This window comes from Lonchura striata, chromosome 10 (assembly GCF_050655825.1).
Source record: "Lonchura striata isolate lonStrDom1 chromosome 10, ASM5065582v1, whole genome shotgun sequence".
In the NCBI taxonomy this organism is placed as follows: domain Eukaryota; kingdom Metazoa; phylum Chordata; class Aves; order Passeriformes; family Estrildidae; genus Lonchura; species Lonchura striata.
The window spans coordinates 21,912,518-21,936,021 of record NC_140712.1 but is presented as its reverse complement, the minus strand read 5'-3'; the positions used below and the strand labels follow the sequence as shown (position 1 = coordinate 21,936,021).

Here is a 23,504-nt window from a genome sequence, read left to right as displayed (position 1 = left end):
AACATTAATATATGTACAGCTTGGTGTTTGAATTAGTCTTTGTTCCAGGGTTTCTGTACTACACTTCTGAGAACCCTGTTATCACACATCCTAATTAGCCAAAGGGAGGGAAAGCCACGTCCAAAACTTGGAAACTGCTCCAGGAGAAAACAACTGTCCAGAAAAAAAAATTGTTTCCCATTCAGTGAATATAAAACTGGCATTTCAGTATGGAGAGACACATTCAATGTGCCGTTCCTGGGCTGAGTTCCTCAGAGCTCATGAAAATCCCCTTTCAGCACACACTTCAGTTCAGTTGAGTGGCTAAAGCAGCACCAGTGCTTAGCAGCTCCCTTTAGTGCAGGTCTCAGCTCTGAAGTCTGAGGCTCTGATTTTGTAAACTGACTTCTTCCTCTCTCCCCTCCTCCTCACCTGCGGGGCCAGCTAGGATGTGTCACCTCCTTGAGATGCAGGAAGGATTTCCCACCTGCACCACATCTCTCTGGAGCACATTTGTGTGCCTGCCCAACCTGTTGAATTAGTGCATTAGTGTCTTTGACTCTTTTGTCCCAATTATTTTCCACCCACTTATATCAAGTCTTTTGCATTTGATCCAAGTGGTGAGAAAAGTTCCTCATTTCCACTGGAAAAAAGCCCAATTATTCTCCATTTCTGTAGCAGCTTATATAGGTTTCATGGATTTCTTGCATGCTGCTGAAGAGGGGCTATCTTTTATCTCTTCCAATGAGTCTACAAAACATCTTGTGCAGATAAATATGAAATTTCTGGGTCACTGCCAGGAGGTTGCACCCATTTCCAGCTACACAGCCTGCTTGAGGTGGTGACTTTACAAGGCTGGAGGAGCAGAGCAGTTTCAGCTTTAACTGCCTGCCAGAGCTCTGCAGGAGGTTTTCACCCTCAGTGCCCTGGAACCTAATCAGAAGGAATTCCTGATGACTCGTAGGCAGTGTTCAAACATTCAGATTCTCTACTGATCATCTCAGACATGCAAACCTGTCAAAGTCTTGCTTTGTCAATGCAACGTTTCCACCTTTAGCCAGCTCACATAATCTAGAAGATAATTGTTTTTACCAGTATAACCTCATAAACATGTATTAGATGTTTTGTTTTGTTTTTAATTTAATTTGGAAAGTTACATTTTATGTATGCTTCCATCCATTTCTGCTCACATGCTGCTGTTTTGCAGAATCAGGTCCTCAGATGAACCCACTGAATTTCATGCAGTAAGCAAAGCTCCAGGTCTGGGGTATCACAAGTGAACATGGCATTACTCAAGGGGGAAAAAAGGCTTTTTCAAATAAATTGAGAGTTAAGTAAAAATTTGTTGGAAACTGGGGCAAAGAAAGACCCACAATATTCTGGTGATAACAAGTTCAAGGTTTGGGTGTGCAAATGATTGCACAGCTCAGTGGCAAATCCCCACAATCTGGCTGCATTCCAAGTCAAGGGCAAGACCCTGAGTCCAATGTGCTGATTTATTATTTCAAAAGAGAATAGACTTCAAACATCAAGACATTGATTGTTTTGGAGTGCTGTCTGTTTGGGGAATTGCAGCTGCAGCCTTGGGTCTTGGCTCTGCCCGGGGTACTCCTCTGGTTGCAGGACTGGTCCCTCTGTGTCCTGTGATTGCAAATGATGTTGTGGAGCCCTGTGAACTGAACTAAACCCCTGCCAACTCCTTTCTGTTTCTTAGTAACCAATAGTCATTGTAAGAAGGTTTCCACATGTGTGATGGCAAAGGCAAAGGCTGTTCCCAAGTGTTTCTCGTGTAAGATACTTGAATGCTGTTTGCAGTGTCAGTGGGTGTTGGTGAAATCCTTTGGTGTTGGTTCTTTATCTTGGTTTTGTCGGATTAGATGGGGAAATTTGGTATCAAAAGCCATGGATAAACTTCAAGTCCTTTTACTGTTTCACTTCTCTTGTCAGAGATACAGAACAGATCCTTTCCTCTTAGGGAACCTGTCTGTGTGAAAGGAAGCCAAATTTTCATGCACCAAGCAAAAATAACCAGATCTATTTCTTTTTTCCCCCAACTTTAATGTCACAGAGGTTCTGCCACCCTGATGGGAAAGATGGTGGAACATTCAAAGTGCCTTGTAGGAGGTCCAGCAGTTCAGATCTAACCACCTGTGATCCAGGGTGATCCAACTGGAAATGAACCCCATTTTTTTGCTGGAGAGGAGGTCAAAAGCCTTTATTTTATGATGCTAAACATCACATACACTTGTGTGCAGCTGGCTGTCTTCAGCAGGCCAGCTGAATGCACTGTTTAGACTGAGGTTTTCTTTTTGCCCTGTACCTATTTCTACAAAATAATTTTTCAAAACCAAACACAGAGTTGTTCTGAAGTCCACCTCTGTCACTCTGCCACTGTACAGGGGACCTAGAAATGAAGGACAGCTCTTTGACCCCTGTCTGTTGGGGAGCTGATTTATCACTGACAACTTCTTCAAGGTTGTGCCTGTAATGCTCAGAGACCTGGGTCTGTCTCTCCTGATTTTTCTCAGCCACATCAGAATTTTCATTTATGATTCTGATTCCAAATAATTTATAGTTATAATTCATAAGAATGACCACAGATGTTTGGATTTTTTTTTAATGGCAGAATCTGATAAGGTGAGATATGCCTGTTGTAACTATCATTTAGGGAAAGGAAAAGTACATCTTTTTCTAGGATTTTTTCTTTTTAAGATGGTGGAAAAGTAGAGGTTTTATTGCATATGCTGTTCATCCAGCACTTGCTGAAAGTTAAATTTAAACAGTAGTGTTGTCATGCTGGCTGGGAGCATCTTTAGCCAACACAAAAATATCTTTTTTTATCAATAGAGTACACATGTAAATTACAAGAAAATAGAACTCTACCTAATCTTTAACTCAGAGATCCCTTATAGTGGTTTCATCAGAACATGCAAGAGTTACCAACTTTGCAGCAATAGTAGGAGGCTTTGCAATTTATCCATGGCGCTTCAGAGAAATTATTTTCTTACAAATGAGTTATCCCATGGCTGGAAGTGGACAGGTGCCAGTGCAGGATTTATTCTCAAGCTAAAAGCAAAGGAGAATCATCACAGCTATTCAGAAATAGACACATAATTTGCACTCCACTGCAACAAGTAGCCATCAGCAAAAGCTGCAAGGTGAGAAGGAGATGGAGTCTGAGATGCTCAGCTGGTGCCAATCCCTGAAGTACCATGGAAGCTGTGCCAGCCTTGGCTGCAGGTAGGCAGGACAGGCTGATCTCCTTGGCTTCTACCCTGAGATGTTTGTTCAAAGCACTTTTGGGAGGTTTGATAATGGGCTGGGCAATGTTGACCTTCTCACACCTGATTTTGGTGTGTACAGGGATAAAATAGGAAGGTGCAATGCCCAGGGGTTGGCACTTTCAGCCATGGGATCATTTTTCCTTCAACTTGGAGTCTGTCTTTCATTGCAGTGTGAACCAGAAGAGTTTTGCAGTAGATCAGTGACATTCTGAAGTTCACACTAAACTTTCTGTTCTTTCTGGGAGTAATAACAATGGCTAACAATGGATTTTTCTGTGTGGGCTGCTTTCCTCTTGCAAATCTCTCCAGCATTTAAATGAAGATACAGTAGCCACTGTTCACATATTAATCTCCTTGATGACAAAGCCACCTCTTTGTTCTGGTGTCTCTCCTAATACGAGTTATACCATAAAATTTGTATCTAGGATTTGCTTCAATCACAGTCTTACATTCCTGAGACACTGATGTAATGCAGATTATCCAGAAAGATTGGTGTGTGCCAAAGTAACTGTTCCCAAGGTGGAGTATACTGGATACAGCACTATAAATTATCAAATAATGAAGTTCTCCTGTTGTATTTTCAAAGTTCCATCTCAACAGGCTGATTTATGGGTGAAATTACTAAAAATACTGCCTGATAGTTGCCAAATCTCATCAGTCTTTAACCAGTTCCTCATTTAAAGATGAACTTTAAGCCCAACCTTGCAAACCCCAGCCTTGCAGACAATTATCCTCCTACCTAACAGAGCTTTGAGAGTCCTTGACTGGGGGCCAACTCTGAGATTTTTTGGTCATTCTAGCTGACACTTGATAATCTTTCTGGCAATCTGCAGTTACAGTTTGCTTAATAAAATGTGCCTGGAATAGACTGGAGGTGTTTCCTGGTGCAGTTATCTCAAAGATCAGGAATCTGTGACCACAAGCCTCCTACCAGTTCTGAGGACCAGAGTGGAGTGGTGGAGGCAATCCAAGTTTGTACCTGTGGCAAATTTGCATGGGTGATATCCAGTATGTTTGCAGCAGAATTCGACCACTAACTCACCCAACATTGCTGGAGATAATGAATGAGGGTGTCCAGGTTCTCCTGGTGGGACATGCCCAAGGGTTCTGCTTCACCTCTGAGAGGACAGGTCAGATCCAAACCCCTGCAAAGCATTTGGCAGTTCTCTAACAGGAGAGTGAAGGTCAGCAGTCAGGTTTGTGGCACCGTGAGATAACACTGTGAGTGCAACCCCCCAAAGCCATCAATCAGGATTAGAAATTACACAAGAAGAAAAAAATCTGGTGTGAGACCAAACCAATCTCCAGAACCAATACTCTATTAATAGCTCACACTATTAATAGAACTTAGTGACTGCCTTCTGCTAAATTCAGAGTAACTTTGTCTCCAACCCCTGCATGAATTAGCTCTGGGCATTTGTATCTGGTTTAAAAACTAAATAAGTAAATAGTCCCCTAGTAGGTACATTAAATTACCTGAAACTTGGGCATGTTCCAAACTGGCTTCCTAACAGGGGTGTTGAGGGGTGTATCAGGAGCTGTTTCCTTGTGACAGACTGTCACTGGTCACACTTTTGCTTTTTTATGTCTTGAGTAGCTGTTGGTTGGGTTTATATGCATGGGATGCACTGAGGATGTTTGATATCTGAAACACTCTGTATTGACTGTGATTTGGTATCTCAGCTAATGAAAAACCAACTCCTGGCAATGTCTAGGATAAAGCCCAACGTCTGTTTGCTCTGATTTCAGTATTGCCTTTGTAAAATTGACCCTGGAAGTAATGATTTTTCCTGGTGAAATCCAGGCTGGAACAGCAGCTGGGAGAGCCTCTGCTCTGGCTTCTGTGCACAGACAAGGTCTGAGCTCTGCTGCCCCTCTCTCTGGTTTTCCTGCAAGGGATGAGTGACCATTTCTGAGCTATCATGAGTAAGGGAGAAGTAAGTGAGGAGGAGCAAGTGCAAAGAGGACTGAGCTGAAGGGTCACATGAAAGTGTCATTCAGATACAACAAATCAGGGAAGGAGGGAGCCTGTCTGGCCCAAGTCAGCTGCCCACCTTCTGCACCTGATGAAACTCAGGAGCTCAAGCCTTACTCATGAAATGAATATTCAGGAAATGAATCCACTGTCTGAAACCCCAAATCTGTCTCACTCCATGTCACAATGGAAGGATAATCACTTAGTCCTGAGGTGCAAGAGACTGTCACCATGCTCCTTGGAGTCCTCCCTGTATCAGCACAGCAAAAGCAGAGCTGTTCAGCTGCACTTTTATCCCTAAATAGCTCTCTGAACACTTCTAAGTGCTAAAGGAATCACTGCATCCTGTGCCAGCAGTTCTCCAGCCCATTGATCTACACAGCCCACAATTCCCATAAAGGCATCACTGACACACAACAGCTTTACAGAGCCCTTTGAAGCAAGAAAAGTGGATGAGGGAGCATACAGGATAAGCTGCTTAACATCTAAAGGAAAGAGGACAGCAATAACCCCAGAAAGGTGCCAAATGATAACACTACAAATAAACTGAGTGGCCAATTAGAAGGAATCAAGTCATGGTTGTGATGAGATTAGTGTCATCTACAGAGGCTAGATTCAAAGTCCAGTGAAGCCAGTGGAAAAACTCTGCCTGGCTCTGAAATGGGCCCTGGTGTCCCTCTGCTTTATTATTTAAAGGTACTGCTTCCACCCCATGGAGTAAATCTGTAACTCCACATGTCTCCATAGTGGGGGAAAAGAGGCTACATTTTCTTGTATCTCCTCCTTATTCATACTGTATTCTGTGAGTCAAAATTGGTCATTGAAAATTTGTTCAGAGGTGGCCGGTGGTCAGTCCTGGACAAACTTCCAGCTCTGTTATTGCATTAAATCTGAGCTGTTGAATTCTCTGCAGCTCAGTGCAAGGAGATCATTATGTCCTCCAGAAGTTTTGTACAGAGCTGAAATGCAAATGAAAACAAGCTTTTTCCCTCATTTGTCCCACTAATTTCCTCTGTTCAGTTTTAACATCTTCAAAATGTTTTGTGGAAGTGAATCCTTTCTGACATCACAGCCTCGACACGGAACACAAAGCAGGAGCATCAACTGGAAACATCATTTCAAATATCTGTTTTGTGCAGTGTTGCTCCTGACAGTCACACTTCACAATGTCCTTGTGCATCCCTGTCAGTACTGCAGGAAAACCAGGATGGTTCAAAGGGTGCAGATCTATTTAGAGCTAATTAACAAGCCTGAAGTCACAGCTGAGCAGTACACATGCATTTCTGCTGTAATGCTAGTCATGACCATGCCTGTCACAGCAGTGAGAACTGGCTGCCAGCACAGGGATCTCATTTGGAGTGTTTCTCACTCAATCCCCAGCCTGGAGTTGAGTTTTTCTCAGGGAGATACAGGATGGTTGGTCCTGGCTGGCCCTGCCCTGCGTTCATTCACCCCTTTTTTGTTGCTGTAGGTTACATCGAAGCCGCTGTGATCCCTGCAGGTGCCCGGCGGATCAGAGTGGTTGAGGACAAACCTGCTCACAGCTTTCTGGGTAAAAAGACAAAAGAAAATTTGTTTTGATTAAAATTCAGCTCTGTTTTCTTTTAAAAATGACCCTTCTCTAAGCACCCTGTAAGGTTTGTTGCTGCCAGGGAGGGGCCTGGTGATTTAAGTCTTGCTGCGATCTCTGCTTTTGTGGCTTGGTTTCATGCTGTTTGTGATGTGATAGCATGTGACACTTACAGGCCCTGTGCAGCCTGGAAGGACCAGAGAGTACTTTTCTATACAGACAGAAGAGTTCCTGAGCAGAACTTGGCAGGGGCTTGCACAGAACTGCCTGGAGCACACAGCACTTCAGGAGGGAGTGGGGAAGAGAACAGTGTGTTTAGAGAAGGGAGTGGCAGAGGTACTGATAGCAAGGCACCCAGCTCAGTCTGAAGCAGAGGCAGGACAGCGCAGCTGATATCCCTCAGTAACCTGCTGCCATTTCCTACAGCAGCACATTTTCATTGGATGCTGTACCCAAGACCTGTGCACTCTGAGATGGGCTTAGCTGCACCAGTCCACTTGCCTCTATTTTATCAGGCAAAAAAATTGTTTAATCCTCTTGTCATTTCTACTTCTGCATTCCTTTAGAAGGAACAGGCACCCTCTCCTCCTTTTCCTATTGAGAAAAAAGGTTTAGACATGGCTGATGGGTAAAATTTGCATGTGAGGTAGGGCAGAGTCTATCAATGAATTTGTTGTTCTGTTACTCATTGCATAAATTAAAGGTCAGAATGGCATTTTTAAAGTGCAGCCAGTCAGCTACACTGAGGATTTGTCAGTCTGGTCTTCTGCCTCTTTTCTCCAATGTTTGAGGCATTTCCTTCTCTGTCATTACTGTGCAATAGATAAAAGGTTTTATCCCCATCTACTTCTAGGGAGTCCAAGTCACAGACATGCTAATGCCCCATAGCCCTTAATTTCCACAGGAAGCCTGTGGCACAGCAGAGGCTTCAAAGAAAATTGCCCAAGATCCAAAAAAACCCTGACATGTGCAAGGTCCCTGGCACAATCAGAGCTGCATGGCCATGGAATTGCTTCCAGAGAGGAAGGAACTCTGAGAGGATTGCAGAGCTTGTCACTCCCTGTTTTGTGGAAGAAGAAACTGAGGTGTTGCAGCTTGCTCATGGCTATGCAGGGAGTCAGAACAAAGCTCAGACCTTGGTCGCTGATTTCCACATCTTTTGCTTATAATTCTTCATCTCTGGCCAAAAGAAGATGTTAATATCCAGCACTGGAATATCAGATGCTGCTGAAAGCATTTGCATAGTGGTTGTGTCAGGATTTCAGCTCTAGTGCTATTGATTTTCTGTCTTGAGATGTTGCTGCAGTTGGCAATATCACCAGAAAAGATGTTTTTGTTCTCTTTCACTCCAGATTCAGGGGAAAAAAGGAGGGCAAATTATGTCATTCAGCTGCCCTTTGATCAAAACCATTGGCATTTGTGGCACTTCTTGTTAGGAAGGAATATCACCACTGCTCCTATTTCCATAATGCTTTAGTGGAGGATCCCACCTACACGTGAGATGTTTGACATAGCAAAGCCTGGTGGAACAATGGGAGCCAGTGTTTCTTTGGGTTTTGCAAGTGCTCTGCCTTCTGGAAACCAGCCTTTTTGTTTGTCTTGGTGGGGTTTGCACAGGGTATTCGGGCTTTGGAAGATAGCAGAGCACTGAGAGTCTTACACGGAGTTAGAGACTGCCCTTCCTTGGGACAACATAACCTTGACTAAAGCAGATGGTTCCCCACTGGGTGGTGAAGATTAGGATTGTGTATTTTTGAGAGCAGGAGCTGGCCCTGTTTGCATCACATAAAGATAGATAAAAATCTGGCTCTTTTAAAGCTTTTAGTGCTTTCAGCTCTTTGGTTCATGGTCAGGAGCCAGGAGAACCTCTCTGAACTTTCCAGGGTTTTCTCTTTCAAGGAACACTCAACACAAAGAAAAGATACTCAATGTCTTGCTGAACTGAGATGAAGAATAGTAGCAGGGGTTCATAGGGCAATAAAGATGACCAAGAAAAAAACCCCAATCACTCTTAAATTCAGGTCTGAGTGTGAAAGGATTTTCTATTTCAATAGCACTGACAAAGCTGAGTCCAATCAGGTCTTATTTCTACTCAGAACCAGGTACAACATTCTGGAAAAAAGCCCAGCATAATTTGGAATCATTATTCCATGTGCTGGGAGCAGTGCCTGAAGAATTTCCCTCCACCTACAGGCAACCCACGCTGGCTGCCTTGGCTGGCTGTAACTCTTAAAAACCACCTTGAACAGGAAATGCCTGGGCAGTTTGTGTCCACAGGCTGGGAAGCAAGCTGGAGAGACCCAAGGTGGAAATAAACCTGACTAGATGCCAGGCTTAGAAGTTGATTGGTCAGTTCCTGCCTTCCAGCCAACAAGAAAAACAGAAGTTACAGGTTGTTGCTAGGGTTCCTATTCCTCTTGCTCTTCTGCTGTACAAGTTTGAGTTTAGTTCTGTCACCTCTGGGGCTGGGCACACAGCCAATGGTTGTATGTGACAAAAGCCATTGGAGTTCTCTGTGTCTGAGACATAGAAGGTTTCATAGCTGCAGCAGTGATCTTGCTGATGGGGTAGTGGAGGCAAACAGCAGAGAAAGCACTTTGGTCCAAATGCTCTGCTGAGTCCCCAGTGCAATTCCTGCAATCCTCGAGAGGCACCTTTGGAAACAGGTCTGTTTCCAAACTCTCCATCTCCTCAGCCACTAAAGGAGCAGTGCTTGCAGCAATCAAAATCAAGCCCTGCCCAGAAAAGAGGATCACAAAGATGAAACATTCATTTTCATCTGCAAATTATCTCCTTTGATGGTGAGCTGGAACCAAAGCATGACTTAAGTCACTCAACCTCTTAGACAGTTCGGAGCACGTGCTGGGCTATCTTTCCTAGTCAGCCATGCTTCTTGGAGATAGTTTTATCTCATCCACAGCTTTGATTTGTCACGTGGTGGCTGCTTTGATCTGCCTGGAAGCCACTAGGCCTTGGCAGAGGAAAGCAATCCTGCTTCAGAATTGTGCATGCAGCTTGCAGAAGGTACTTTGTAAACTGAGGAACAAAGCAGAAAGAGAAGTGAGCCACAAGGAGAGACACATTGCTGCAGCATGCAAGTGCCAGGACACCATCTAACCCCTGGGCCGTGTGCCAGAGGAGACTTTCCTCAGAAAAAATAGTCTCCCAATTTAGTTCCCCTTCACGCTGATTTTGGAGCCTCTGATGGGACTCTGAGAGCTATCAGGAAGATTGTGTACAACAGGACAGATATCCACCTTTTTCCAGGATTCCCAGTGTACAGGTCCTCAAAAAAGCAGATGCAGAGGACTTTGTGACCTCCTCTTGCTCCAGATTTCCCCAGAGTTCAGACATCACAAATTGTATGTATATATATATATATATATATGTATATATCCATTGTATATATATATATATCCACCCAGGAGGGTTTGTTGGCTATGGAGGCTTGATCCAAAGGAATGACAATAGGAGATTTCCTATGGACTTCCAAAGGCTTTAAGCAGCTTCTCTTACCTTCTTGCAACACAGTTAAGTGAGAGCAAAGTTGTGTTCTTTACTGGAAGAGAATAAAATAGGTATGAGATGCTAGAGGTTAAAAAAAATCTTGTTAAAGGCTTAGTCAAAAGACACAGTTAACCTTGAACTAAAGAAGCCCAGTAACACATGGGTTATTCTGTCTGTCTGCTGTCAGGGCAGATTTGATCACAGTGAATGGATTTCCACAAAGGGGCCTGGCACTTTCTGCTGCAGCAGGATCTGCCAATTTTCTCTTCCCTCAGTGCATCACACCAACATCTGGATAACTCTGCTTCCGTTCTAACACAGAAACACATCAATGCCTAAATCAGCTTCCACTGATGAGTCAACAGTAATGTGATGCCCTTATGGCTGGAGTTGTCTTTGAGTCCTTCAAACAGGACATCAGTGATCCTGATGCAATAGTTAGGCTGGAAGAAAGGACATACAACTCCAAATATATTTTCTTCTCAGTATTCATCTTCCTTCTGAAGCTGAGCTTTCCATGTTGACCTTAGAGAGGCACACGGGCACAGGATGGGTGTGACCCTACAGCACCTGACCTTATGAATTTGTGTCCAGCACTTGGGCTCTGAAAAGAGGATGGCCAAGTTCATGTTTTGGCCACTGACCAGCCCCTGCTTTGTGACTTGACTTCTCTTTACAGCTGTGACAGCTGAATGTTAATTTTTCAGTGTTTGGTTATGGAGCACACACAAACACAGCATCAGCTGTATTTTGCATTTGCAAATCTTGAAGTGTGTATCAACAAAGATTTGATTGATATTTTTCTCAAGGAGAGTTTAGGAAAATGTGGTCTCAAAATCTGGAAACTGAAACAAAATTTTGCTTGGAAACTAAATTGCAGATTTGTCTTGTTGCATTTAAAAGGAGAGTGTAGAGGTAAATTATCTATGAATTTTATGTTAATTCTTCAAAATACCTCATCAACTGAATACAGAATATATCCAAGTTAAAAAAATCACAATGGGCCATCTAAAAGTGGGGGAGGTTTTATTCTTTTAAACTCACATCCATGACAAGGTTTTTGCATCTTGTTCTTGAGGTACCTTGAGACAAAGGCTCAGTAGTCTATATTGTAATTACAATTTTGCTTGCATTTCATTCCGTGGTCTTTGATTCATTCCAGCTCTAAAAGATTCCAGTAAGAGATCCATTAACAGCGACTGGAAAATTGAGCTTCCTGGTGAGTTTCAGATCGCAGGCACCACTGTCCGGTACGTGCGAAGGGGGCTGTGGGAGAAAATCTCTGCCAAAGGACCAACTAAAATACCACTGCACTTGATGGTAACTTTATATCCTTTGTTTGTGTTTCTTAAGTGATGCAACAGAAAGGGTTTCTATCCTAGCTGAAAGTTAAATTTTGATTGTTTGCTTCCTCACCACAGTGTTCTTTTGCAGCATTGCAGGGGCTGGAGAAGCCCAGCTCCCCACTCAAAAAGTGATGCTCCATCCTGGGAGAGCAGGCAGTGTCCCATTCAGCTCATGTCCAGTGCAGGGTATCCCTGTAATGTGTCACAGACAGGTCCATTCTAGAGCATGTAGGTTCCCAAGGACCTGTCTTATTTTTTGAACATACCTGATCACACACATAACTGCATATTTGCTGAAATGTCTTTTCATCTTTTGCCAGAATGTAGTCTGTGTTTAAGTACTCTGTTCTCTAACAGAAGAGGTGCAGATCTAGCATACACAGATGATATATGTGAATTTGAATCTAAGTAATGACTTAATTACACACAGAAATGTTCTTAGTTTTCTCTATATTGTTTTTCCAATTGTATGTAGTTTAAGGTGTTTTTTGACATTTTTTCCTAATGTTAAGCATAGCCCTTCTGTTAACCCAGCTTGGTATTTTATGAACAGCCTGAATGTGTCTGAGCATGAATGAGAAGTCTACAAGGTTGAGAAGAGCAGGACTGTGGTCCCAAAGCTGTCACTGGTGGGTGACAGGGTGACCCATGGGCCAATCCCTCAATGCTGGTGTAACCTTAACATTTGTATTTGTGAGGCAGCTGTAATAATTCCTGTCTCATATATTTGTCCCTGTTTAAAAGTCTGCAGAAAACTTTACAGGTTCTGTAGCAAGGTTTGCATAGCAAGTATATTTTTTTGTCATTGTTTCCTGTAACTTTTTTATTCTATTCTGGTTTTTTTGTGCTGTTTCTTCTCCTTGTGACTTTTTGCCATATTTGTTCTCTGAAGGCTATCTGTGAGCACTGCTAAAAATCAGCATTCTCTCCCCTCCCTCACCTGATTTTTTTGGCTTGCATGTGTTCATTGTGCAACACTTCCTGACCCAGGTTGAAAAGCTCCAAAGACACCTGAACTTTTCCCACACACAAAAAGCTGACAGTAATACTCCACTTGGTCAGTACCTTCTTGGTGTCAAAATCTGCTGCACAGGAACATGAGGGGTTTTGTTTTTGCTTTCTCAGACAGATGAGTGAGTTTACAGGCTCACAGACCAGTGTAGTGCTGGATTCAAAGAGGTTACAGCTGGAATGGTCAGAGGTGCAGAGTTGGGCACACCAGCACCTTCCTGGCTCACCCATATAGTCCAGGGTGTGCCCACTCAGAGGAGGTCTATTACAGAAGGTGTATCACACCTTCTTCAGCACCAGAAACATCAGCTTCTTCTTGACTTTGGCCTTAACACAAGCCTTCCCTCCTGAAACCAGGACTCTGACAAAGTACCTTGTAGTGCCAAGGTCTTCCCAAGCTCATGTGAGAAACAGGAGTTGCACAGGTACCGTTTGGGAAGATGCTGTGCAGGGTTCCTTTGGCAGCTCTTGGAACCTTCTGGGGCATTACTTGGTTGAGGTCCACTGTAGTAAAATCTCGATATTGGCATTTTGTGGACCTCAGCATCAGCAGAGCTTTGATTTTAAAGAAATGCTCAGTTCCCTTCGTTAAGGCGTAAGTAGCTAACATAGGAGTGATTTTGAGCTTCTCCATGAGTGTTCTGTCCAGATACAGACAGGCTCTTTCAGCAAACATAAGCAAAGGAGATGTTCCTTCTTCACCTTTCTTCACACAAGTGATTAAAAGTGAGGAATGTAAAAATTACCAGACCATTTAAAAGCATGTGGTTTTAAATCACTGCCAGTGGTAAACAGAGCACACATGAAGTCTTTGCTTCAAATCAGATACAAATCTTTTCCTTGATACAGGGTGGTGGGTTTCATTCTTTCAACACAAGAAAGGCAGGATGGTTACCAGTTCCCTCCAAATAGAAAACTGTTGTTCAAACAGTGGTGGAATACACTGGACTGACAAAGAGCCAGAAGCTTCAGTCAATCCATTGTGACCTGCATTTGAAACCAATTATACACACATACACACACCCCCCAATTATATATGGCTACGAAATTGCATGAAATTGGTTTCATATGGGCCTTTAGATTCACTGGTCTCGCACCCATATTGAGATAATAAGGATTTCTTTTTAGGAGCTGGTTTTTAATACTTGAGGCATTTCTCCAAGTGCATTGCTGTGCATGTATTTCTTGGAGAAACTGGTGTTTGTGTAAGTAGGCCTGTGCTAGCCCTCCTTGTTCAACAGAGGACAACTAAACACTCCCAGGGAAGAAGGGGGCTTTAGACAAGGCTGACTGATGAGTTCTCTAGAACAGGATTTTGTATCTCCTGCACTTCAAGAAAACCAGAGCAGGGCTCAAGCTTTCTGTCTCTGCCTGCCTGATGTTTGAATTGTGTTTAAAGAAACCAACATTCATCTTTGAAATTGTAATGATGGCTAGCTAGTTTCAACCCTGGAATTCAGTACTGGTAGTGAGGCTCCCTCTGTAGCTGAAGCAAAGTCATGTCTTTGTTCCCCACATCCTCTGGAAGAGGCTCATCTGCCCAGGGTTCTGCTCTGTGCAGAGCAGCTCATGGGTGCTGAGTTTGTGGAGCCCCCTCAGTGTTCACAGCACAGGCTGCCAGGCCCCCTTCTTTCAGCACATTTGTTTGGTTAAACAAGCTCCTGACAGCTTTAGTGAGATTATTGGTTAAGTATGAATGATTGTACAAATCTGAAGGGGACACAGTTATTGTTGGGGGAAAATAGCATTTGCAAATTAGTCTTTTATCAAATGGGCAGTTGCTTGCTCCACTTATGAGAGCCTTTATTTGATAAGGCATTGCTCCTGTTTCAGTAGGTGACAAAAGCCAGCACAATTCACCTGTCTAATGCTGCTCAGATCATGGGATAATGAGTGTAAGTAAGTTTAAAGCCACAGCATGGACATTACAGTAGTACTTCTATGGCATTTGTTAATACTGTGGTAACTCAGATTCCATGGACCCTGTTCTCCATGGGATATCTTCCAATCAGTTCTGACTCAAGCCAGGGAAAGTGAGAGCCAAATGAAGTCCAACATGTAAATCAAAACAAGACCAGTACTCTCATCTGCCTATGGTGAAAACATAAACATTTTTCTCTGCTCCTTTGTTAACAGTCAGGGAATTTTGGAGTAATAACACTGGAGATATCACAAGTGGCTCCATAGGAAATGGCCTGCTATAAGAGGCAGGTTTCACCTTCCTTTACCAATATGCAGGGATGAAAATATATGTTGCCAGAAGTCATCCACAGTTTTCTGAGACTCCTGCTACAGCTTGTCGGCAGGAGTAGTCATGTTTGCCTTGAGTGCCACATTCACCAGGAGACAAGGGACTTTTTGTGCAGCAGTTGTTCTTGCTCTGAGAAGCATCACCTTGTTCTTTCAGATGTTTAACTCTAAATGCTCTTTAAAATAGTTGGTATATGAAAAGTGCTGATTTAATGCTTCCTGTTGTCTTTCTCTTTGAATAGCCAGTGTCCTGCTGATCACATGTGAGGCTGAAAGTTGTGCCTTGAATTCCAGGTTTAGACATCCCTGTGAGTCCTTTAAATATTCACAAATCATAAGCAGTTCTTGCTCCTGCAGTTGCCCTGTTTTACCAGTGCTGTTGTAATCTAAGTTTTATAGATAAAGATTTGGTTGCCTTTCACAGGGTATTATATTTTAGGAAGTTTTTCCTGAGCCAGCATTTCCAGCAGTGCTATCTCACAGGCTGTTGGCTCTCCCAGCACAGTGTGTTGCAACAGCCTCTCTTTTCCTGCCGAACCAGGTGCTGTTATTCCACGACCAGAACTATGGAATTCATTATGAATACACCATCCCTGTAAACTATACTGCTGAAAACAGAAGTGAGCCAGAAAAACAACAGGATTCCTTGTACATCTGGACACACAGCGGATGGGAAGGATGCAGTGTGCAGTGTGGAGGAGGTAGGGACACCAGGAAGCTTGGAGAGAATCCCTGTGTGGTGTTTGCAGCCTCCAGCCACAGAAGAGGTGGAAATTGGCCATGAAAATGGACTTTGCCATAATGAATTCAATGAAAGCTCCTTCTCACCGGCTCTCCCTGCTCTGATCCCTGTCCCCACAGTTAATTTCCAGCCTTTTGGCAGGGACACTGCTCTGTCACCGCAGGCTGGAGCTGCACCTGGGTTCTGTGTGCAGCCCCACGCCTCCAGCCCCCACCACATTCCTGGAGCAGTGTCCCACAGATGTCCAGGCACGCTCAGGGAAAGGCACTTCCCTCCCCAGGGATGGAGCTGGAGCGGGGCAGTGCTGCTGTGACAGCTCCTGGGGATCCACATCAGGTGCTCCCATCCGGGGGCATGCGGCAAAGCTCCCTTCCCACAGCATCCCTGGATGTGCCCAGACAGATCTGCTGGAGCCCTGGGGGAGCTGATGCTGTGAAACCAGAGACTGCTTTGTCAGACACTGTCCATTGCATTTTCAGTGCTGGAAGAAGTAGGTTGTTCCCTGAGGAAAACAGATTGCTTCCAAGCGTTCTGGGCAGTCTGTCTTCACCAGCAGACTCAGTTATTTATGATGTGACATGACAGGAGGAAAGAGCTCATCTTCACATTTGCAGGCTCACTGCCCTCACTGCACTGAAATTACTGATTTTTTTCTGTAAATAGGACTCACTTTAGAATAGACACTTTTACTCTTGCATTAAAATAATAATTTTTAAGTCATTAAACTGTCACATGAGGGAAAAGGAAATTTATTTGTGTCTCTTCTAATTTTTGTTGTAAGCCTGTTACAAATTTGAATCAAATCAGTGTCTTCCAGCATAGCTCCCACTACTACTATCTTGATAATTGGTCTTTTATTTTAGCTGTCCAATGCTTTTGCTACTTATCCAAGCTGAGAGGGGCCTTTCTCCTTTCCATGTTTGCATACTTTTTATTAACAGAGCATGAGTTATTTTTTAGTTTCAGCTGCAGATGGTGAATAAACTCAATCTGACGCAGACTCAGGGTTAGAAAGAGAACCTGAGAAACCAAAATTAGCAGTAAGGCAAAGTCACACAGAGCAGGAGTAGCACTTTCCTGGTCACATCTGGTCACTGTCGTGCTCCCTGTGGCACAGCTTTCCTGATGCCACTCAGTGGAAGGCTGAGCCCTGAGGGCCACACTGGATGAAAGAAACTCCTGGTGCACAGTTTATGTGAGAAATGCTGACTCCTCCTGAGATGCCTCCTGCCACAAGGATTTTAATGCAGTATATCTGGAGGAGCAGGAGTTGAGAAATACCTTATTTTGGTGGCTTTGTTTTCTCTTCGTGAAATATGAACAAGTTCAGTTAATGACTCTTGAACCTCGGTCACTCCTTTTCATTCTGACTTCCTGCCTGGGGAGCAGCAGGAGGCAGCTGTCCTGTCATTATCAGTCACATTATCAGGGGTGGGAGGTCTGTGACTTCAGCACATCTGCCCGAGGTGATGACAGGGTACAGCTACCTGTGGAGGAGGAACCAGAAATGAAAACAAATTGTTTTAGAGCTCCTTTCCACGTTAAACACTAGAAGGAGAAAGCCCAACTTGCTGCTCATGTGAAACAGTCAATTGTGTGATTATTGGGGAAAGATTTGTAGCTATTCTGAAAAAAAAACCAAAAAAACCAAAAAAACATGCCCGTACAAAGTTCAGGCAGAGTGGAGAATAAGATTTCTTGCACAGGTGGTAGAGTACATGTGGTAGAGTGAGCAGGGAGCTCCAAGCTTTTGTGTTTTGGTGGATGAGTGGAGGTGGTTTTGTTCAGAGTTCTTTTTCATTTGGCTTCCAGGTGAGAGGAAAACCATCGTGTCCTGCACTCGGCTCATTAACAAGACCATGACACTGGTGAATGACAGTGACTGCCAGCGAGTGACCCGCCCCGAGCCCCAGGTCAGGAAATGTAACACACACCCCTGCCAGTCACGGTAAGGAGTTAAAAACACTACAACCAATATCCTTTTCCTTCAGAAACTGCCCTTTCCAAAGCCTCCATCTGGTGAACACAGTGAAAATGTCTCAAAGTATTGGGACACATTGTTAGCCACAGTAAGCAGCTGTAATATTCATTTCCTTTAGTTGAGCAGGTCAGATTTTCATTACCTCAGACAAAGCCCATTTAATTTGTGGTCAGTAAGGCCAGATTCTGTGCAGGCTGCCTTCATGCATTGTTTGGGGGTGGTTTTCTTTTCCCCTTGGTTGTCTCCTGGGAGACAGAAAAACTTACAGTATAAAGTTAGACAAGAGTACAGTGACTGCATATCTAATCTTTCTTTTTGTTAATCAGCACAGAATGGGGTCTGATTAACTGTCAAACAGTACTACAAAAGCCCTGAAGTCAATAAATTAAATTATGATGAAACTCATTTTAGATGTTTTCCTCAGTAAGGGTGCTTTTCTCTTCACTAGTTATTGGAGATCTTTAAAAATAATAAAAGTTTAATTTGGCAAGCACTTATATCTGCATTAATTTTGATCTGTGTTATATTAAAAAAATACATTTGTGGCCAAAATGACAAAAGACAGGAAGGTAAATTAATTTGTTCCATTTGTATGCTAACAGAAAAGTTCACTCTTGTTCTGCAGCGATGTTTAGCATTGTAGTGTAGTATAGAAACTCAAATTTTGATAGTAGTTTGAATAACACCAGGATCAGGGGTTTGATCCATGTATGGTCCATTCACTTCAGTAGTGGACTCAGTGATCCTTGTGGGTTCCTTCTAACTCAGAATATTTTGTGATAAAATCGATTTCAGATAAAGCTGAACAATACCTAAAGAAGCATCTTCAAACCAACCTGCTGGCTGCTGTATCTTGGATAATCAGACAAGCCAGGGAAATGCACCTACAAAGCTAATCCTACTGGCAGAAACAATGGGGCAAACAACAAACAGCACACTTCCTTTTAATTAGACCTGCACTCTGATTAAAGTGCCCTGGAGCAGGGAAATGCAGTGTCAGGTCATCCATCAGTAAGGCTGGTTCAGGTTTCAGTTTCTGTCTGGACTGCCTGTTATTGCTGCTGGACAATATTGGCTGTACAGCTTGCAGTACTGAAAGGTATAATGAGATATTCTGGTGTGTAAGGAGAGTCAAAATTCCAATGACTTCAAGGAAACAACTGTTTCCTTGAAGAAGGAAGTCCAGTGAGGCTGGGATTTCTGTCATGTCACTCTCTCAGAAAGAAACAAAAAGCATCTGCTTGTGTTGCTGCCCTGGCATGAAGTATTTCTCTCAGACCTTTTGGAAAGCTGTTGGGAGCAGACTGGAGTGAGCCCAAGCAGGCATAGGAGGGATTCCAGGTGGTAGAGATGAAGAAAAGCAATTTTAAAAGTTGTGGAAGTTGTGGGCAGCTTCTGCCTCTGCCAGCTGAGAGCAGGGATGGGAGGTTTTGGCCATGTCACAGCCCTGTGACCCAAATTGTGCTCTGAGGGATCCCCATGACCCTGAGCCCCTGGGGAACTCTGTTTGGTGCCCTCCCACCATGGCACTGCTGCCTGTCCAGGGCAGGGATATGGGTGAGGTTAAATCACACAAAACCTCCTGAGAAAGGATTACTCTGCTCCTGTATCCAGCTTGTGTTCCTCTGGGGATTGGGTCCAGCCCATAATGTCATTCCAAGGTCTATCTTCTTCTGTGTGAAGCCAGCAGCAGTTTATGGGCACAGCTTGGCACAGTTCTGCCCAGCTGCAGTGAGCTCTGGCACAGGGACACTCTCATTGGCCCATTTTTTTCAGATCAATGACAGCAGACACTGAATGTGCTTAGAACCTGGAAAGGCCACAGAATCCTTGCTGATGATCTGATAGACCACACTCCTCACTCCCTCTGTGTAGAGTACACTTTCACACTTAACATGCTTTTAACTGGAAACATTTTCAGAAGCACATTCTCTGTGCCTCTGTAGAATTTAAATTTCCACTTGCATTTGCCCACCCAGACATTAGAAAAGCATGCTTAGCATATTCTCTGACCAAGAACATCTTAAAGAAACCATTCTCTTTCACCATGTCAATGCTTTTTTTATGAGCCCTGAATTTGTTTTAGGGTTTCAAGTAAAATTATTGTAGCATCTTGTTACAATAAGGTCCTTTCCCATTTCCACTCAGACCTAAGCCCTTCACCTGAGTTCAGAAGAAGGAACAATGCTCTCCTTTCTCTAGTAAACCAGCTCTGTTTTGTGCATTCTGAATTGCATTTGCACTTTCACTCAAAATTGAGGAGAATCACCTTTCAGAGTATTTATCTCTGGAGAGGAGTCTTTTGGCCAGCACAGGACTGGGTCAGAGGACACTCAGTCTCTGTTTCACTTTTGGATGGGCTGTGTGACTTTTATTCACTATCCCACACTGTCCCTTTGTTTCCTTTCTCAATCCATGTATAAGCAAGATTGCAAACTCTTTGGGATGGGTGAGAGCATTGTTTAAGTGGAGGAAGAGGCTGTTGCTGTTGAGATTGTAATAAAAAAAAAATAGTTACCCACATTTATAAAGTGATCAGGAGGAAAAAAGGATATGTTATTAATAACAGTGTCTTTCTTCCAGCATGATCCCAAAGTGCTTTGTAAATTATATATCCCTTTGAACTTCAGCCACCTCTCAGGAGAGCCAAATAATGTAGGGCCGGGGACAGTACTTTCATGAGGCCAGGGAGAAGATTGGAGTTCTCCAACTGCAACCCAGCATCTGAGGAAAACAAAGCAGGATTTAAAACTTGATTGGATACACTGACATGTTTTAAAATTAAACGTCAGAGAAGAGAATTTTATTTAGGGTTTTGTTGAAACTGGCAAAAATAAAAGAATCTTTCATTCTTTATTATTGTTACTCTTTCACCTTTTAAAAAAATGCCTCTTTTTCTTCCTATTTTATTTTTTATATTCCTTGACCCTCTTTTTCCATTAAATTCTTTACAGCTTCCTTTCCTGTCCCAACTGCACCCTATTAGCACCTCTTTATTCTAATCCTTTGCCTAGCTCTTTAGATATTTTTTACAAAACCCTGCTGTAACCAGATGGAATCTGGATTCCTGCATGCGGCGCGTATGGGTCGCTTCCAGCACGCCCAGCACCAACCCAAATACAGCGGCAGGGCCAGCCCTGGGGCTGGCACCAGACTCACAAATCACAGATCCCATCAGCTGTTTTCACTGAAAACACAGCCCTGCCAGTGGCCACACACTTCTACATGCATGGCTGGGGCTGTGGCTATGAAACTGCTCCCCTCCAACGCAGGAAAAGCACCAAAACCACATGAAATTCCCCAACTGTTGGAGTTGTAATGGACTGTGTGCAAGCACTGGTAATTTTTCTCCTCATTGCTGTAAGAGATTTTAGGAGAGGTTAAGTCCTTTCAGGGGCCTGCTGAATATTTGGTGTTCTTACATGGATGTTGAACAGCAGCATAAATGCCAGAAATCCCTGGCTGCATCTACAGAAAACCACAGGAGACCTTGAGCACTTATTTTCACTGTTTAGGATTTGAAAATATCTCCTGAGCTCAAGGGTTAGGTTTCTGCTACTAACAGCAGCATATCTTAGACTGCTTTCTAGAAGCTGAGCTTTTTCCACAGGCTACTTCACTCACTGGAAGGTTTTCCTTTGACCCTGCTGTTCATGTAGGTCTGACCTTTTATTTCCAGCCCAAGTTATTCTCTGTCATCTTTCAGCCTTTTTTTTTTTTTTTTTTTTTTTTTTTTTTTTTTTTGTGCATCAGCTTTTTTCCTTTTCTTACAGAGTATTTTCCCTCCCTTTCTTTCAGCCTTGGGCTATTTGCCACAGGACACAACAAACCATTGTATCTCCTCTTTCAATCATTTTTCTGGGCTAAATCCATTACTTTAACTTCTTACTGCTTTTTTCATAGCTGCATCATATTTGTGGCTTACAGTCATTCGAGATGTTTTCCTCCTCATTTATTTCATTGTATGAACCCTACTTTAACACAGAAATGCTTGTTATTGGTCCCTGACCACTCAGCCTTGCACTGTGTGCTGTTTATTTCCATCCTGGTTTGTTACTGCAGTACTGGAGGTTATTCAGCTCTTCCTGTATGACATCCTAATCCTCTGAGGCATTGATACTGCTTCTAGGCTTTGTATGTCAGCATTTTCTTCAATTTTCTAGCAGTTTTCTTCCTTTTTTTTGGTGCCAAGATCATTAATGAGCATATTAAATTAGATCAAATGCAAGACAGACCTTTCAGGAAGCCCACTAGTAATTGATCTAAATTCCTTTCATACCTGATACTCCTTTGCAGCACTGAAGGTAGATGGGAGGCCAACTTTCACCTCTCTGTGAATTACACAATTATATCTATGTTTCCTAGCATGTCACCTGTAAGCATTTCCCATGCAGCAAAAGGAGTTTTTCACCAAACAGATTAAATCTACCCCATTTCCTTTGTCTAGAAAACCAGTTATTTTAGTCAGAGAAATGCAGCTAGTGAGTTTTGCCTGGGGGAAGTCTATCTTGCATCCTTTTACCTCCGTGTCCTTGATTATTGTTGCCCTCCAGATCAGCTCAAGAAGCTGTCATGCTGCTGAGGTCAGCTGTGTGGTTACAAGGATCACTTCTTTCTTTCTTCTCTTTCCCTTTCATTTTTTCATCCATAGGCTGGAATCCAGCACCAGGCTCCCCAAGGGTTCACACACCAAAATAGTGCCCACTGGGGGAAAATGAAGCCAGTTCTAAGAGTCAGCCAAGGCCCCAGTTGGCTCAGCACCTCAAAAACATGTCCAAAGGCTGGGGAGTGCCAAAATAATGGTGCCTCAGTGTGTGATGGTTGACAGTGCCCATTGCTTTGATTCCTGGTCTGATTTAGGCTCAGGGTTTGTGTCCATGTGCTCCCTCTAGACTCCACCATATCCCTGTGACAGTGTTCTGTTTAACAGCCCAGGAATACAGAAGTCAGAATAATACAGAAATAGGCCTGTCTCCCTGATTCTGGGCTGTTTGCACCCCATTTCTGTGTGTTCTAGTCACAGGTAGATGAGGAGAAAAGCATTTTCAGATTTATTTTGTGAGGTGGTTGTCTTGCAAATACTAGAATTTGGGTGGAACATTGTGATGGAAAACTCTTTGAGAACGTCAGCAAATTACTCACAGGGCTGTATAGAAATTGCACTAAACTGGAGGGATATGGGTATTTGTTAACTGAAGGGCCTGAGCTGGACATTTAATGGCTCCAGATGGGTCAGTCCTTTCATTAATGCAGTTTATCATCCATAAGGTTCAGTGCAAACAGGTTCAAACCCTTGTCTGTGCCTTGTGCTGAGAAACATCTTTGATGTGCATTGGATTTGGTTACATGAAAAAAAAAAAAAAAAGGAACAGCCATGGGGAAGGTTTCATTTTAGCCTGGAAATCTGGCATCAATAGTAATGTTAGCACCCTCTGATCCAGGGAGGCACCACGTAAGAGCTCATTTTGAAGTACTTCCCAAAGCTGGAGTTGGGATCTCCAGAATCAGCTTGAGCTTAATGAATTTGCCAGGACTGTGCTGGAGGGGCTGGAGCAGGGAACGCTGCGCTCTGGTGGCAGCTCCTCGGGGCTCTGCCTGCAGCAGGGCTCCCACGGGCCTTGTAGCAGCAAAAGCCAAAATTCTGCAGACCAGAAAACCTGAGACACTCCCAGGCCCCTTGGTGGTGGGGGGCTGATGTCCTGCTGGGGCCCAGGTCAGTTGGTGGTGATCCCCATCCACCAAAAGGAGTCAAAAACTCCTGTGCTCCAGGTTGTAGGCAGGTCATCAAGTACCAGTCAGTGGCTGATTAACCACTGGAAAATAATTTGCTTGTATCTTCCAGTAAATCGAGCAACTCAA

At 43.5% G+C, this 23,504-nt stretch overlaps 1 protein-coding gene across 3 annotated transcripts in view; it reads left to right on the top strand.

Moving 5' to 3' along the window:
* The window catches only part of ADAMTS17 (ADAM metallopeptidase with thrombospondin type 1 motif 17), a 165,392-nt gene that overhangs the window by 112,805 nt on the left and 29,083 nt on the right, over positions 1 to 23,504 (top strand). For 2 of the 3 annotated variants that reach the window (XM_085588932.1, XM_021552577.4), the window contains exons 16-19: positions 6,710 to 6,790; positions 11,478 to 11,635; positions 15,464 to 15,623; positions 17,477 to 17,612. In XM_085588932.1, coding sequence (XP_085445058.1) covers positions 6,710 to 6,790; positions 11,478 to 11,635; positions 15,464 to 15,623; positions 17,477 to 17,612 — 535 coding nt within the window. Of the gene's footprint in view, positions 1 to 1,693; positions 1,769 to 6,709; positions 6,791 to 11,477; positions 11,636 to 15,463; positions 15,624 to 17,476; positions 17,613 to 23,504 lie in introns of all 3 variants that reach the window. The other variant, XM_085588933.1, reaches the window with a different exon arrangement.